This window comes from Cyprinodon tularosa, unplaced genomic scaffold (genome assembly GCF_016077235.1).
Source record: "Cyprinodon tularosa strain WSP-4 unplaced genomic scaffold, ASM1607723v1 ctg529, whole genome shotgun sequence".
NCBI lineage: Eukaryota > Metazoa > Chordata > Actinopteri > Cyprinodontiformes > Cyprinodontidae > Cyprinodon > Cyprinodon tularosa.
Window position 1 is genome coordinate 101,288 of NW_024039262.1, and position 18,591 is coordinate 119,878.

An 18,591-nucleotide genomic window follows, 5' to 3' on the forward strand; every position below is an offset into this window, starting at 1 on the left:
GAAATGCAAAATTTACTTTCATCAGAGAACATGACTTTGGACCACTCACCAGCAGTCCAGTCCTGTTTCTCTTTAGCCCAGGCAAGACGCTTCTGACGCTGTCTGTGGTTCAAGAGTGGCTTGACACAAGGAATGCGACAGCAGAAACCCATGTCTTTCATACGTCTGTGTGTGGTGGTTCTTGAAGCACTCACTCCAGCTGCAGTCCACTCTTTGTGAATCTCCCCCACATTTTTGAATGGGTTTTGTTTCACAATCCTCTCCAGGGTGCGGTTATCTCTCTTGCTTGTACACTTTTTTCGACCACATCTTTTCCTTCCCTTCGCCTCTCTATTAATGTGCTTGGACACTGAGCTCTGTGAACAGCCAGCCTCTTTAGCGATGACCTTTTGTGTCTTGCCCTCCTTGTGCAAGGTGTCGATGGTCGTCTTTTGGACAACTGTCAAGTCAGCAGTCTTCCCCATGATTGTGTAGCCTATAGAACTAGACTGAAAGACCATTTAAAGGCTTTTGCAGGTGGTTTGAGTTAATTAGCTGATTAGAGTGTGGCACCAGGGGCCATCAATTTTGAACCTTTTCACAATATTCTAATTTTCTGATATGATGAATTTGAGATTTTCATTTGTTGTCATTTGTAATCATCAAAATTAAACAAAATAAACATCTGAAATATATGAGTTTGTATGTAATGTATGAATATAATATACAAGTTTCACTTTTTAAATGGAATTACTGAAATCAATCTACTTTTTCATGATATTCTAATTTTATGACCAGCACCTGTATATATATATATATATATATATATATATATATATATATATATATATAATTTTTTTTTTTTTTTTTTTTTTAAAGTTGCAGAAGCTGTGAGCAAGTGGAGAAGGAAGAGAAGTCATGTTTAAACAGGATTCCACTAATTTGAAAAGACAAATTTAGAGAGTTTTAATTTCCCTCAGGATTTAATGTCTGCAATTAAAGTGGGCAGCATCACTGAGGCTACGTTTCTGTTTTCCCAATGCAGACGCTAACCTTAGCTGTTAGCAATCTGAACCAGCGAAAGCGCCACCATCCAGACAGAGTTAATATAAGGAAGGAAAGATTTAGATGGACAGCCATCAAATAAAACGCCCTAGATGACGAGATGTAGTTAAATTTTAAGGTGAACTATGATGGAAAATGAACTTTTTAAGTTTTACTTTAGATTCTGTGTCTGCAGCAGCTGCAAAGAGTCCAACTGCTTAAAAAAAAGCTCTGTCCTAATGTTTATGGAAATAAATTAATGTTTCATTGGTGTCGGGGAAAAAAGTTTGAAAAAACCTCCATCTTTTTGATGGCTTGTTGAATTCTGTTCCACAGTGAAATAAAACTTAAAATGATTACACACTAACCCCTTGAGCCAGACGGGTCCAGTACAGTACATGTATTTCAATATACTCTTTATGAGATCATATTTTCCCAAAATGTAGAAAATTTCTGTAAAAAAAAAAATCCCGTTTAAAAATCTGTGTTTTTTTCCTGTTATCTTATTAGCCAGTTAGTTATACGTCAGTCTGAACACCTAAATTCAGCCAATCATATATCAACGGTCATCTGTCAATCCAGTTTTTTCAGTCATAGCATCTTGACTGATATGTTGCAACGGTTGAAATAAGAAATAAGAATCATTTCCTTTCCCATTGAGTTCCGTCCCAGTGTTCACAGGGATGGACGTCTGTGTCTTCAGCAGGCGTAGAGCTAACAGAACTGGCAGCGTTGCGAGGCAAGGGCTCAAACATGTACGGCTGGAAGCCTTCTACACCAAACCAAGCTTCTGCCACCCTGGCGTCCTCTTCCACTACATCTTCGTCCCGCTTTCCTCCTCTAAATAAAAAATGTATGATGGAGGAGACTCATCCACGACCTCCGACACTAAACTCTCCTCCTCTTGCATGTTTCCGCCGTCCATAGCGTTCCTTGACAGTGTCGTTTCTAAGTCACCAATTTAGGTTACGTTCACACTGCAGCCTGAAGTGACCCTAATCTGATTTTTTATTTATTTTTTTTTTCCCAAATGCGACCTGGATATGATCTTTTCATGGCATTCTAAACAACACAGATCAGATTTTTTTTTCCCAATCCGACCCAGGCCACTTGGCTATGTGGTCCTGAATCCGATACGAATCTGATCTTTTCAAATGCGATCTGTGTCTGAACGGCCAGGTCGGATTCATCCGACCTAAATGCTATTAATACCCGACAAAGGTCACTATTCTTTGCTTGCTATGCAAAAGCTGCATTAAAAACAACAACCATGGCAGATGATGATATGGAGAGCAGTATTCATGTTTAACCATACTGAAAACATTGAGTTTTTATGGTTGGAAAAGACCGCTAGATGCGCGCCGGCACTACCATCCATGTTTACTTCCGTAAACATAGAGCATGCTGGCCTGTGACGTCATTGCTTCCTCTACTGCGAATGTGGGACGCTTGCATTGTATGGCTGCAGTTCACACAGGTTCACAAAAAAATCGGAATTGAGCATCAAGGCCTGCAGTGTGAACGTAGCCTTAGTGCTACTTGGTCCCAATGGAATTTCCCATTGGGAACCTACTAGCACTAAGTTGCTAACTGGTTAGGGAGATGCTTTTCCGATAAACTGGCTACAACCCAACTCGCTTGCGAACCTTCTACCACAACAATCCCGCCCCTTGATAAACGACCAATAGCATTCACTGCACCATTAGTGCACCACTTGGGGGAATTCGGAAATGCTACGATTGGAACGGCAGTTTTCCTACGATTTTAACAGAAAAAAATTCTGTACAGATGAATCTTTTCTGTTATTTTTCCATTTCAACATTCAGCCTTTACACAAGACGCTATTTACATTTCTTACACAAATCCATAAGCAGAGATTAGATTTCAACTCCTTTCAGGATGAGCTGTTTAAAGACTCTTTTTAATGCTAATTAGCTCAGAGAAGCGGTTCTTCAAGCTGAGACAACTTTTGTTTTAAAAAGTTTTCATGCAGTCCCATTTAACCTCTGACCTGTGGGGGGGACTAGATAATTTCTAAAGGGGAATAATCACCAATGTACCAAAGCATTGATAAAAAGGCACTGAGGTTAGAAACCAGAAGAAAAGAGCTGCTTAGGGTTCTGACTCAGGATGTGTATGTAAACGATTTCATTTGCAATTAGTCATTGTTATGCACATCTGAGGGCAGGAAAGGTCCCTTCTGGTGTGAAGTCAGGATGTGAATTGTTGAATGCACTTGCTAGAGCATCCATCAATCAGTAGGATACTTGCAGCCCAGCGGAGATGGAAGATGCCCGATAGATGTGATTCTCAGCATTAGCAGTGGATGATAATGTTTGAAAGGGTTAATATTTTGGACGTTGGGGTCGGTTGGAGATCAGGTTTCTTTAGAGGGGTCTCCACCGGCACAGGGCTGCTTTGTTAATGCTTGAATAGCTGCAGCATATTTCAATGAAGGGCTTCCAGGAGACAGTTGAGAGAATTTTGGCTTAATATTCGATATTTTCTTGGCAACCTAAGCACACGCTAGTCAAAGCGTGCCAAACGTAGGTTTCCTCATGCTGACAGAGGAAAAAAAGGCTCTCTTCCTTTAGATCCAGTCACCGTAAAAACATGATGAACCAGAGGTTTTAGAAAAATGTGTGAAGGCAAAAAGATTCTCCTAAATGTCTTTATTTCCTGGAAGACCTTTGGACAGCTGCCATCTAAATATTTTTAATGTTCCTTGGGAATGTTTCCATCTGTCTGTTCTCATAGATTCTTAGTCCTTGACCATGACAGCCTGTTTACTGGTGTAGTAAAAGTACATAAATAGGGTTTTGTGTGCAACAAAAAGATAGAAAAATATAAAATCTATATTAAAAAGAAGTCATTGTATGTGAAGTCTGGTTATTCTTTCCTTTTATCTGTTTGGTTGAGGATGGGTGCAGTGGTGCTGCTCCTGGTGTTTTGGTCAGGGCAGGGTTTGGAGGAGCAGCAACTCTGCTGTCTGTATCGGCTCCAGATGCATTTCTTGTTTGCTCAGGTGTCCGTCCGTCCTAATTGTTCCAGACTGCTCCACATACGCCGAGGCCGAACGCCGTGGGTAAAAAACGTTGGTTTAATACTATTATTATTCAGTTTGATTCTTTCAAAGAAGCCTTCTTTACAGGATAGTTCTTCGGTACGACTGTTAAAGACCAGAAACTGTCTGTTGTTTAGTAAACTTTTAGATTTCATCACTGAGAAAGGCTAAGGAATTAGAAGCAAATCAAGCTGTGTTAGCCTCTTAAAAGAGATGTTCCATGTGAAGGAAGAGTTCAGGTTCAAGACCAACGTCCGGTTCCCCTCTTGGTTTGAACAGGGGGTCAGTCTTAAGTATGCTGAAAGCTCTGGAGAAAACATCTTCCTAAAATGGCAATGCTACCCTGTAGAAGTTCCAAATTGTCTACACTTGTGTTTACAAAATGACAAAATAAACCAAAGTCCCAGTCCAAGAAGAGTTGGGATTGGTTGAGATGTCCACATACGCATCAGCGTTTAATACTCCTTTATAACCGCCCAGCGTTGTGTTTTTCTAGCTGTAGCAATGGCTGTAGATGCAGCGATCAGAATGGATGCTTGGTGAATATACTCTTTATTTTAACATGATCAAATGTTTTTTTTTTTTTTACATATATAAAGGCATCTTTTATAAATAGTAACAGTGTTCATTCTCAGCCTATCTCTGTTAGATTTGTAAAAGTTAGATATTGCTGTTGTCCTTCAGGAGGGCACATCTTGTTTTTGTCCTTTAGTATTCTGTTGAAAATTATAAATTAAAATAAAGTCTCAACACAAAGATGCCACAGAAAAATAAATGCCTTGCTACAGTGAATAAATAAGCTATCATTGCTTGGATGATTGACGGCTTTGTGAGTGTAGGAAAGCTTTAGCATGTGGGAGGCTGACGGCTAATGAAAGCATGCTTTATTAGGCTAGCTCTGCACATTGTTGCTGATTGTTTAAGCTCTGAGAGCAGCTTTGAACGCAGTGAATGAACACCAGAAGCAGCGCCATGTTCATGCTGTCACTGTCCACCACCCAGAATCTCTCAGCATCATGTCGGTCAGCTGTAGGCAACACAGCCTTATTTATCACCGCGCGCCGGCAGGCGGTCTGTCACTCAAAGCCCACTGTCACAGCAAGACTCTGTTTGTCTCCCTCTTCTTTGCGGTCATCTGCCCCTATAAGCCAATGTTGATTTAAAGCTGCAGCTGATCCCAGCTGAGCTTTGCTCGTCTTAAAAACTATCGATAATGTAGAGAAAGTGGCCGTCCAGCCTTCTGCTCAAAGGGCAACATGGCTGATTGGCTGCAAGGCCTTCACTTCACATGCATGATTTAATGTTGTAATTTACACATCTGAGTCGTTCCGATAAACAGACCCTGCTTTCCGAAGCAACCTGCTGCATGTCGAGTGTTTAACGCCTCTCAGGGTTCGGCTTTACAGTAGCCGGTACTGTCTCTGTGGTATGCAGGATCGGTTCAAACAAATAATCTAGTCAACTGCTAATGATTCAGTGGGCTAAGAAAGGGAAGTATTTACTTCCTCAGTTCTTGTTTCAGCAGCTGTGGCTAAAGCTGAAACGTTGCATCCAGTGTTAGCAGGCTGCACCCTTTTGTGTTTTTTAACATTATTGCCTTTGGTGCGAAGGAGTGGAGTCAGTGCCGTGTTGCTGGTTTGACTTGCGCTTCTGCTCAGAAAAAAGGAAAATTATGACTCACAGCGTCGCATTGTCTCTATTTTGTCTCCATGTTCAATTTTGACCACATTGGCAGATTTTCAGAAATGCAGAAAAATGCAACGGTTTCAGTCAAATTTATTTTCCTGAGTTTATTTCCCAAAAATATGGATCATGAAACCCAACAGTTTAATCCACAGCCTCAAACCATGGTGGTAACTCTACTGTGTTTTACTGTTGGCTCGAAACTGCTGCACGTTTTTGCTGGTTTGTTCTTTTTGAATACATTTTTTATATGGTTTATGATTGATAAATGAAAAAGTACAAAAAATGTGTACCGTTACACTTGGTCCTCATGATATAAATATGGTAGTATATGTAATTTAAGGCTGCAACTAACGATTATTTTGCAAATATATTAATCTATCGCTTATTATTTTTTATTAATCGATTAGTAATCAGATAGCAGAAGGGTGTGTATATATATATATATATATATATATATATATATATATATATATATTTTTTTTTTTTTTTTACAATTTTGATACAATAACTGCTCCAAGTGCATCTTTCACTGTTTCTATCCTCCATTTAACGATTAATTAATTACTAAATTAGCTTAGCTTTAAATAATCGATTGTTTTACTAGTAAATGTGTTCCAGTATGTTTTCATAAAATTACCTTTCCTGTTGGGCTTCCTAAAGCCTGTTGATGCTTGACGTCCCTCAACGAGTCTCAAACTTGTGCACAGCACACCTGGAAGAAATAGTGATTGCCCTTGGATTGTTTAAGGATTCAACTTTCCAAGCATTGGGTCCTTTTGAAATGTTGATCATTGGGAAAAAAAGTTAAGGTGTGTTCAAAAACAAATGCTTGTCTTTTATGAGCAAAACAAGAATGAAATACTCAACATACTGATGCAGTAAATTTGGTGTTTTTCCTTGGCTGCCTGATGTCGCTTATTAGCCTCATACCTAAATTTGCGCTGATTGTAGGCAGGCTTTTAGCTAGCGGTGCGTACAGCGTAAATTGTACACCCTTTACAAAAAATATTAGAAATTGTAGGCCCAGTTTTTTGGATGTACGGCTTTGGTACGCCCTAATTTCCCCCCAGAATATGGTGGAATATCTAATGTCCCCACGGACAACTTCGTTCATGGGGTCAAGCACGCTTGCTGTTTGCAAGCAGGTAAGCCTGAAACTTTGAGAAGTTTACAAAAACTCATCGAATTCCTGATAATGTTAGGGTTATTTTGGAGTTTTTGGATTTCCTTTAAAAATTATTTTTATTATTCTTCTTTGGGACAATACTGTCCATGGAATGGAGGAAAAAGAACAGCTAACATAAATGGGGGGGGGCAATCGGTTCTAAATCCGTAGCAAATGTCTAACAGATGCTGGGATTTCTTTTTTTTTTTTTTTATGGTTCTTGGAGATAAATGGGTTTTTTATTTCCAAAAGATTGATAAATGGATTTTGTTTGTGGATAATGATGTGCAATAATTGTTTTAATTAAGTTATGAAACATAATATTGTACCTAAAAATCATTTCATGTCTTCCTTATGAAATTTCCGCCTCTATTCAATTCAGTTTATTTCTATAGCGCCAAATTCACAACACGTCATCTCAAGGCTCTTTACAGTTCACCAGATCATTCAGTCAGATTGATTCAAAGTTTTCTATCTAAGGAAAACCAGTTGATTAGAGCGACTCATTGACTCGAAGTCAATCCTTCACACCAAGCATGCTTGTAGTGAAAGTGGAGAGAAAAAGCATTTGCCAACTTGGTTTTAATCCAATTAAATACATTTTCTATCTTTTATTAACTTTTTTTAAAAAGAATCATACTTTGTTTTTAATTTACCTTAATGGAAAAACTCCTTTTTAACAGGAAGAAACCTCCAGCAGAACCAGACTCGGTGTGAGCGGCAATCTGCTGAGGTCGACTGGGGTTCAAGGAGAGATAGAAGAAACAGAAGCAGACATAGAGAAAGAAACAGGGATACAAAAAGCATCCAGACAAGCTCCCATGTCAAAGGATGAATGAGAGCACATCCAGTTAATCACAGTCAGAGAAACAGGACCTCGAGTCAAGCACACCTACTTCCCATAATCAGGAAGTAGTGTTGTAAGAAATACAAAAAGTTCACATCATTCCACCTCCAAATGGAGGAAATGGCATTTCAGGGTCTAGATTTCAACATTTTCCTGGAGATCTGACCCCTAGACCTCCCTATAATGCTTGCGCTGCTACACCACGCAAAGCCTTAGATGTTACAGATCCTATGAAGTATTCCAGCTGAATGATTGATTATGGGTTCAACGTTGCTTTTTAATAACCTCTATTTAATCCAACATAAACAGCAGAAACACATATCGTCACCTTCTTAAAATAATTGCCTAAGTCATTTTTTTCAAAAATGATTTTTTTGCCTAAATCATCTCTTCATGATGCTGGCCACCTCTGGTAAAATTGCCTACATCCTCAATTAAACAGATCATGCCATTCTACCCCTTTTGTATAATTGCCTATGTCAAGAGTGTGACTTAGGCAGTTTTATTTTTGCTTAAGTCACCAGACAAATTGACTTAGGCAATTTTAGAAGTTTTTCAAAATGGCGGATGATTCTAGGAGACGAAAATTCTACACAGCTGCTGAAGCTATTTCCAAGATTCTGGACTCTTCCCATGTTGGTAAGTGAAGATGTTTACTATAATATACACTAGGCTATCAAAATTGCATAAAATGTGATCTTTTGTGAAAATTTTAGTTTAGGAAGCTAGCTAAAAATGCTCTGTGTTAGACTGGCGGCCTGTCCAGGGTATGCCCTGCCTTTGCCCGAAGCCAGCTGAGATTGCCTCCAGCATTAACCATGACACTAATGAGGAATAAGTGGTATCGATAATAGATGGATGGATGGATGGATGGATGGATGTAAGTTAGCTAAAAAGCACAGTGGAAAGACTCCAGAGTCATCTAACTAAGAAAGTTTTCAATTCTGTAATGTAATCTACAGTCTAGAAAAAATTCACAAAGGACCCTCTTTACTCGATTGATTTTAACTAATGAAAATTTCAGATGAACATAAGTAATCGTAAATGATTTGACTGGTGTTATAGTGTGCCTGTGTTGCTGTATCTAGAGGCAACTTGCAAACCATTTTGGGAATCCACAATGTATCTTAAATACAATTGACCTCAAAGGCAATTCATGTTTGTCAGAATAATCACACATTTTTGAAAGATTTGAATATTTTTTTTTCCCATTTTGGTAGGAGATGCACTTGATATTGATGACACCAGTCTGTCCTCATCTACTGAGAATGACAATGAGACCATCAATAAAGAGATGATGCAGTATGTTGATAATGATGCACCATCTGCTCCCATGGATAAAGTTAAAGATGCCAAGCAGACACATCCACACCAAGAAGACACAATATCAAATGATGATGGCGATGATGGTGATGATGTCATTCAAGATCCGGACTATACCCCAACCTGTGATGAGTCCTCTTCTCCTGAAGATGAAAACAGCCTATCTATGGTGGCAACAACTTTAGAACAGCAGGATGAGGATGTTGAATTAAAAGATGTAGGCAAAAAGAAAAGAAATAAACACCTCAGTCCAAGAACATGGAAGCAAAATGAATCCAAGCAGAAACGTCTAAAAGGAATTTCATACAAGAGCAAAAGTGGCAAAGAAATAAGTGCAAAGACTATGGGTCCTCCCTGCAACTCCAAGTTCTGTCAGCGAGTCTCAACTCGAGACTGCCAAGTCCTTACAGAAGAGCAGCGGCAGTGGGTATTTGACAAGATTTGGGCAATGAACACCTGGGAAGAACGTCGGTTATACGTCACCACTTTGGTCACAAAGACTAGCATAAAGCAAAAAAAAGTTACGGAGGGATCCCGACGCAATTCATCATTTACCTACCAACTGAAGCTTGAAGATGGAACAAGAGTTAAAGTGTGCAAGGCACTTTTTTCTTCTACAATTGGTCTCCCTGAAAGAACCATTACAAAATGGCTGGATGACCCCATCAACCCTGAAAAACAAGCAGAAGTGCCATCAAAATCTGGACCCAAAAGTGGCTGGCACAGAAAGGTTGAAACTGATGTCAAGGATTTCCTTAAGAACTGGTTGAGGGACCTGCCCAGTGTTGACTCACACTACTGCAGAAGCACAGCTACCTACAAAGACAAGAAGTTCCTTTACCAAGGCACAACCATCTCCCAACTACATCGTGAATATGGACAGGCAGCTGCAACTGCTGGAGTGAGAGCTGTTGGAATCCAATATTTCACAGCTGTGTTCCATGAGGAGAACTACTCCGTATTTATTCCAAGAAAAGATCAGTGTGATGTTTGTGTTTCATTCAAACATGGAAATATCAGTAAGGCTGCATACAACGCACATGTCACCAAGAAGGATGAAGCGAGGCAAGAGAAATCTAGGGACAAGGATTCTGCTGATAAAGAGAAGTCCGTTTGGACAATGGACTTGCAAGCTGTGCTACTGTGTCCAAAAACCCAAGCCAGCAGCCTGTATTACAAAACAAAACTGCAGGTCCACAACTTTACCCTTTTCAACTTGAGATCAAAGGAAGGCTACTGCTATGTTTGGGATGAATCAGAAGGTGACCTCTGTAGCGAGGTATTTGCACATCTTCAGTATCATCATTTTGAAGGTGTGATCAAAGGCCATCCAGACCTCAAGGAGATCATAGTGTGGAGCGACGGTTGCGGTTATCAGAATCGCAATACATGTGTAGCAAATGCATACTCTGAGCTTGCAAGGAAATATGGGGTGCTAATAACCCAGAAATACCTTCTTGCAGGTCATACACAAATGGAGTGTGACAGTATGCATAGTACTATTGAACGAAAATTAGTTGCAGATATCTTCACCCCAAGAGACTATGTCGTTGTACTCCAGGCTGCAAGAATCAGGCCATCACCTTACTATGTGAAAGTGCTCAAGCACGATGAGTTCCTGAAGCTGAATGGATCTTACTTCTTCAGCATCAGACCAGGCAAAAAAGTTGGAGACCCGACTGTGCATGACTTGCGGGGTCTTCAGTTTAGCAGTGACGGCAAGGTCCATTTCAAGCTGTCCTTTTCAGAAGACTCTGAGTGGGAAGAACTGCTACAAAGAGTGCAGGTGCCAAATGGGCCAATGGCATGGATAAGTTTGTTTCCATGTGCTCTGCCAATCAAAGAGAGAAAGTTCCAGGACCTCCAGTCAATGAAACCCATCATGCCTGTCGAGTGTCATCACTTCTTTGACAATTTGCCACACTAATAGGCATCAGACAAAAACTCAGCAAAGAAGAGCTGGAAGGAGAAGTGGAAAAAATGCACATGCCTCCTCAGCATTATGTTTTGTTAGTTTGTGCTGTAAAATTGCCTAGGTCACAAAGGCATGTTCAGAAATTTGCCTAAGTCATTTAATTCTGTCATGTTCCATGTTTGACTGACCTTGCTGTTTGTATGTCAAAAGACATCTGTTGTTACAACTTTTTTGATTAAAATTGTTCGTAAATATCATTTATTCAACAAATGGTTCAGTTTTTTGTGTTTCCTGAAAAATTGCAAAAAATGACTTAGGCAATTATTTTAAGAAGGTGACGATATGATACATCAAAGGGTTTTAATTCGATGGAAACTGAACATATTCTAGGTTGTTTTCCTCATTTCAAATTCAGACGTCCTTCCCTTTGGCAGTCTGCTGTCACCTAAAATTAGGATTTCTATTTTCCACACAAATAAAAACAGCAGCGAGCTGGGCCAAGCGATCCAAAAGGGTCGTATCCATCATTATTTCAGAGGGGAATCCTGTTGTTCCTCTTTGATTCCGGTCGTACTGTGGTCTGTTCAGCCTCTCGGTGTGCCTGTCACAGCGCATGCAGGTAGAACCCTGCTCTTCCTTCTCTGTTCTGTGTAGCTTGCTGATAAAGTGTTAATAGGCCCATGAGGTACGGTGTTAATTGATTCATTCTCCTTTGGCTTCTTCTCATTAACACCCAGTCCCAGGATAGCGTGTATCTCTCCAGGTCCCCTCAGAAGCCTCCCATGTGTCCTTGTTCCCTCCCTGCTGTTCCTCCCTGTCTGGGGATGGGTGGCAGGGAGAGAATCAAACCCGGGTCAGGATCTCGGAGGAAGCTGGAAGAGGACGGAGTAAATGAGAGATGTGGATGCTTTCAGTTAAGAATGTTAACCTCATTTGACTCTTTTCCTGTTTTCACAGCATTCGCAGTGTGATGCAGAAATACCTGGAGGAAAGAGATGAACTCACTTTTGACAAAATTTTCAACCAGAAAATTGGTAAGTCACCATTTTTTAAGGGAAAATGTAACATTGCTCCCAGTTGGGGAGAGAGAAGAAACTCTCAGCATCTTTGAGTCGAGTGTTTCCAGTCCGTGATCCCTCCTCAGTTTATAACTGGATCCTTAAATATTACATCAAAACATAAGCAGGAATCAGCTGATGTCTGTTTGCTTTAGAGCCAATAATGTAAAATAAAACCCACATTTACTGGTTCCTTTGAAGATGTTGTACAAATATCCAAAAGTAAACTGGCTTCCTTGCATCTGCATGGTTCCCCTCTGAGGACTATAGAAACAGCTAAAACAATTAACAGGGATTGGATAGAACTGTTTTTATTTATTGGCAGCATAGCTGGAAAATTATGTAAAATAGTTGTAGCATTTTAATGTTATGTCTTTTTAAAATGTTCCTCAACTTCCTTTTTTTGGTACCCAAAAAATTGGATCCAGCTATCCAAAGGGATGGACCCGCTAGTCCGTTTCAATTTGCATTTTTTTCTAAACCAAAACCAGGCTTTGTTGGGCTACTGGATAAATCCTTGAACTCAACGCTATTTCTGACATTTTGAATTGAAAAAGCTTCCTTGATTGGAAGCGAAATGTCTTCAAACCTGGAAATAAAGTCTGAGTTTTAGCATTTTTGGAAAAAAAAAAAAAAAAAAAAAAAAAAAAAAAAAATATATATATATATATATATATATATATATACTAGGGGTGGAACGGTTCACAAAATCCACGGTTCGGTTCGATTCGGTATATGTTGATTGTTACACCGAAATCCCATAAAAATTTATGAAATTAATGAAAAAATCCCCCAAAAAATAATGGATTATAATTATTTTAAATGATCCGCGGAAACCCTGGACCATTTCCGTATGTTTTGCTGCTTTGAATTTAATCATCTGGCGCATGCTCTCTAGCATCTCCAAGGGACTCAGAGGGGAGCGGATGGGAGCCACAGTGGAGGCTGTAGCTTTGCTTTGTACAGCCGGTCTGGAGCGCAGTGGGGCGGAGCGCTGACGGAGTATGAGGGATTTCGGGGTTAGCATGACATGTTGGTCATGTTGCTGTTAGCATAAACAAAACGTGTTGCACAATGCTCGCACACTGTTGCACTTTTATCCACCACTTTCTTTCCGCCGTCATCGTAGGTCACTCTAAATGCAAAGTGGTCCCATACAGCAGACCTATAAAGTGCTGCTGGCGCGTCTTCCAACTCCTGTTCTTTCCCACTCGCCATACCCACACAATTCTCCACAACAACTGATTTTTTTCTGCTACACCCGGCTACGCTGCTTCGCTTCTTCTTCTTCTTGTTTACTACTGGTGGTTGGCTTTGGTTGCAGTACCGCCAGCTTCTGCTCTGGAGAGTAAACGCTTCGCCTATGAGAAAAAGGAGCAGCGCATGAACCGAACGAAACACACGAGAATCGAACCGAGACAGTCGAACAGAACGATTTGGACGGTTTTCATAAATCGTCCCATCCCTTATATATATATATATATATATATATATATATATATATATATATATATATATATATATATAATCTCCCCAGTTATAGATCTACAGCTATCCATATCTAGCTATAGATCTAGATATATGTTATTTCTTTGAATTGGGGAAAAATAAGAATATGTCGATCAGCTGGCACCAAAATGCGACCTTACCTGTGACATTTAAAAAGATCCAACCAATTGGAGCAGCAGATCCATACAGACGAGGCAGGAGCAACGACAGATGGAAGTAAATGTATTTAGCTGGTTTTCAGTCTCAGATTGTGGTAAAATGCTGTGGTATTTAAAAAACATGAATTTAATTGGAACTTTTTGTCAATAAATGGAGGGTGGGGTGCTTTAGACACTTATTCAGCATGTTTTTTGAGACACCTTGGTTCTGTTGTATCCAAACTTGTTAAGTAGAGGCTGATTTCTATGGACAGTCGCTGCTGGACAGGCTGCCTGTAGCAGAGAGCAGTTGGCTCATGGTGCCCTTCTTTCGGGGAATTGGAGAGTTGACAGAGAAAAACAGGGCATTGAATGGCCGTTGGTGGAAAGGATGTGGCCTTATTGTGGGGTATCGGCACTGAGACCAAATGGTTTATAGAGAATTGTAGTTTTAGCCTTCTGAGCTGCTGTGGAGAGCTGGTTGGGTGTTATTAGCCATCTGATTATTCCAGTAAGTGTGGTTTTCCTCACCTACCAACCCAGTTAGTTATAAAATATTCTAAAAAGTCTTCCCTTCAAAGTAAAAGCTTCAGTCGACCAGCCACCAAAAAATGACATAGTTTTGTGACATTTGACCATGAGATCAGTGGCTGAGAAGTCAGGAAAATGTCCATAACCAATAAAAGCATTAAAAACAAGAGCTTCCATCCTGTTTGGTGCAGATAGCTTGAGCTCTTCAGATAAGGTCTAAAGATTTGTTTTGTTTTTGTTAATCCAGACACAAAGTTAACTCTGACAAACAACCTGGTGCTTTCTGTTTTCTTTGAGGCTACGTTCACACTGCAGGCAATGACGTCACAAGCAAGTGTGCTCTGTGTTTACAGAAGCAAACATGGATGGTAGTGCTGGAGCACATCTAGCTTTCCCAACAATAAAAACACAATCTTTTCAAGATGGTTAAACATATGTACTACTCTCCACTAGCCTCGTGAGACCATCCTGATCTCGCGAGCTTTCAAGGTTTCACTCACAGATCAGTCTGGAGACTCTCCGTTAAAGAAAATTTGGAGCCGTTCACCAAACAAACGTCCAATCAGCGTTGGCTTTGAGGCGGGTTGAGGTGTGACGCAACGAGAAGCGCGACCGTTCAGTCTAAAGAACATGGCGGCTTCAGCCGATGAAACTAGTGTTAGCGTGGCTATCGAGCAAGTTTTATCGGAATTACAGAGTATTTCTTAACGGAAAGAAGAGCAAAACACTGCTCTGAAGGCTTTTCTCAGAGGAAAAGATGTTTTTGCTCTTCTCCCGACTGGTTTCGGCAAGAGTTTGATCTATCAATTGGCTCCTCTTCGTCGTCGCTCTGTTAGAACGTCATATGCTTCGTTGATCTGATTGGTTTATTTGGCCCGTCTATCACCAACATAGGCCAATCAGCTAACCAGTATTTTCGCCCCTTCCCAAAATTACTTCAACGGAAGGTTTCAGATGGATATGCGGAGCAAATCCATCTGGTGGAGTCAGGATAACTTTCCACATCATCGTCCACCATGGTTTTTATTTTTCTTCCAACTTATGCGAGCAAGATGCAGAATAGTGACCTTTGTTGAGTATTAATGCCGTTCAAGTTGGATGAATGCGACCTGGCTGTTCAGACATATCAGCCGATACATATCTGATTTGAAAAGATCAGATTCGTATTGGATTCAGGACTACATAGCCAAGCGGCCTGGGTCGCATTGGAAAAAATCGGACCGCAGTTGTTCAGACAGCCATGCAAAGATCAGATCCAGGTCGCATGTGGGCAAAAAAAAATCAGATTTGGGTCACTTCAGGCTGCTGGGTCAACGTGCGGGAAAGCGTCCAGGTACGTCTTCATTGTCTCCCTCTATACTATGAGTGTGGCGTGGTGCGTTAAAGTCTCTTTTCTGGAGATTAATGGAAAGGCAGGAATGTTCTTAAACACCCGAGTTATCTCTGGTATCCACGGGGAATGGCATGAAATGTTTGCAGACTTGAAATGCTGCTAGCAGTGCATTTAAACAGCTGCTTCTGGTTGCTCTGAGGAATAGCAATACTTATTTTCTATCATTTAAATGCAGCAGAGAAGTTATGCTGCTGCCCTTCGCAGCACAGCTAAATGGGAGCAATTTAGCTGATAACTGAAGGGGTTTATCCAATGCTTATATTTACAAATAGATCCACTTTATTCTGCTTCCCTGTCAACATTAAACAGTTGGAAATTACCTTGGGGTCTGTTTGACAAAGAGTTTCCTCAACTTCTGTTTTATCAATTTGATAAAATCATTGTTCGATGATTAACCCTTAGACGATTATTTGTTTACGTCCCTAAATCCAAACTTCTATCTTATTTCATGTGAATGTGGGCAAACTGGCAGAGCTACAGCTACAGGCTGGTGAATGGAGGCAGATTTCCAAACATTTTTACACAAAGGGTCCCTATAAACAATCAGTGAAACATCAGATGACAGAGAGAGATCATTGCATGTGGAGCCCCTCCGCGCAGCTAAGTTTCTAACCTCAGACGTTGTTGCTGTTTTATGTGGTGGTTTGTCTGCTGGCTCAGTGGAGAGCAGAGCCAGGCTGTTTCTGCTCAGAGCTGACCGGCTCTGTGCCAGCAGTTGTAGCGTACCAGGGGACCACAGCCACCCTGCAGGCCTGTTCTGGGTTTACTTACTCTTCTCTACCCCCCCTACTCCCACCCCATGAGAATAGGCTGCGTTAATTGTCCCTCCTTCCATCCTCAGCTTCTCTCTCTATGTCAGCCTTTACACTCAATTAATTTTTGTCTGTTGAGCTCACTTCCACCCCCATCCTCTGCTTTATCACTGAACTTAAATGCCAGAGTTTTTTTTTAAACAAGGCAGAAGTACTTCAATAAGATATCATATCTTCTTGGGGATATTTTGTCCAAAATAGGTTTAAACATCTACAAAGAAAGTAAAACCACTGGTTTAACGAACGAGAACAGAAAATAACAGAACCTCTTTACAAGATTGTGTCCATAAAATGTGTTCCTCAGTGCAAAAGGGGCCAACACATTAAAGGGCCTTTATAATGCAAAATTAACTGATTTAATTCAATTCGGTTTATTTCTATAGCGCGATTTCACAACATTTCAGGCACTATACAGTTCAACAGATCATCCAGTCAGATTGATTCAAATAACCCATTTACACCAGCCTTGAAAAACCGTGCCGAGACCAGTCCGAGCTCAGTCACTGAGATGACTTATCGTGTGTAGAAAAGCAAACTGAACTGAACCGAGCTAGACACAACCAGACCGAGCTAACTGCAGACCAGTTCCAGAGGTGGGCTCGGCTCGGTTTTTCCCTGGCTCGGTTCTCTGACTACAAGAGCGCATGAGCAGAACGCGTCATCTCCGTCTGGCTGCACATCCCGATTCACACTCCATTCCAGTAGTTGGCGGTAATGCCCCTCCGGAAGTTGCTTGCCAACCAACACAAAACAGAAGAAGAACTATAACAACAATTGAAAGCCGACTTTCTCAAGTAAATCCACGAAAGGTTGCCGTCTTTGCCTGACCCTCCACAAACACCGAAGTACAGCAATAATAATAAACTACAGGTGCTGGTCATAAAATTAGAATATCATGAAAAAGTAGATTGATTTCAGTAATTCCATTTAAAAAGTGAAACTTGTATATTATATTCATACATTACATACAAACTCATATATTTCAGATGTTTATTTTGTTTAATTTTGATGATTACAAATGACAACAAATGAAAATCTCAAATTCATCATATCAGAAAATTAGAATATTACTGAAGACCAATAAAAACAAAGGATTTATAGAAATGTTGGCCAACTGAAAAGTATGAACATGAAAAGTATGAGCATGTACAGCACTCAGTATTTAGTTGGGCCTCCTTTGGCCTGTATTACTGCAGCAATGCGGCGTGGCATGGAGTCGATCAGTCTGTGGCACTGCTCAGGTGTTATGATAGCCCAGGTTGCTCTAATAGTGGCTTTTAGCTCTTCTGAATTGTTGGGTCTGGTGTATTGCATCTTCTTCTTCACAATACCCCATAGATTTTCTATGGGGTTAAGGTCAGGAGAGTTTGCTGGCCAATTAAGAACAGGGATACCATGGTCCTTCAACCAGGTACTGGTAGCTTTGGCACTGTGTGCAGGTGCCAAGTCCTGTTGGAAAATGAAATCTGCATCTCCAAAAAGTTGGTCAGCTGCAGGAAGCATGAAGTGCTCTAAAACTTCCTGGTATGTGGCTGCGTTGACCCTGGACCTCAGAAAACACAATGGACCAACACCAGCAGATGACATGGCACCCCAAACCATCACTGACTGTGGAAACTTTACACTGGACTTCAAGCAACGTGGATGAAGTGCCTCTCTTCTTTTCCTCCAGACTCTGGGACCTTGATTTCCAAAGGAAATGCAAAATTTACTTTCATCAGAGAACATGACTTTGGACCACTCACCAGCAGTCCAGTCCTGTTTCTCTTTAGCCCAGGCAAGACGCTTCTGACGCTGTCTGTGGTTCAAGAGTGGCTTGACACAAGGAATGCGACAGCAGAAACCCATGTCTTTCATACGTCTGTGTGTGGTGGTTCTTGAAGCACTCACTCCAGCTGCAGTCCACTCTTTGTGAATCTCCCCCACATTTTTGAATGGGTTTTGTTTCACAATCCTCTCCAGGGTGCGGTTATCTCTCTTGCTTGTACACTTTTTTCGACCACATCTTTTCCTTCCCTTCGCCTCTCTATTAATGTGCTTGGACACTGAGCTCTGTGAACAGCCAGCCTCTTTAGCGATGACCTTTTGTGTCTTGCCCTCCTTGTGCAAGGTGTCGATGGTCGTCTTT

General features: G+C 40.7%; 1 protein-coding gene across 1 annotated transcript in view; it reads left to right on the forward strand.

The window, feature by feature from the left end:
- The window catches only part of grk3 (G protein-coupled receptor kinase 3), a 108,453-nt gene that overhangs the window by 12,955 nt on the left and 76,907 nt on the right, over positions 1-18,591 (forward strand). The window contains exon 2 of the mRNA XM_038304215.1: positions 11,981-12,057. Coding sequence (XP_038160143.1) covers positions 11,981-12,057 — 77 coding nt within the window. The remainder of the gene's footprint in view (positions 1-11,980; positions 12,058-18,591) is intronic.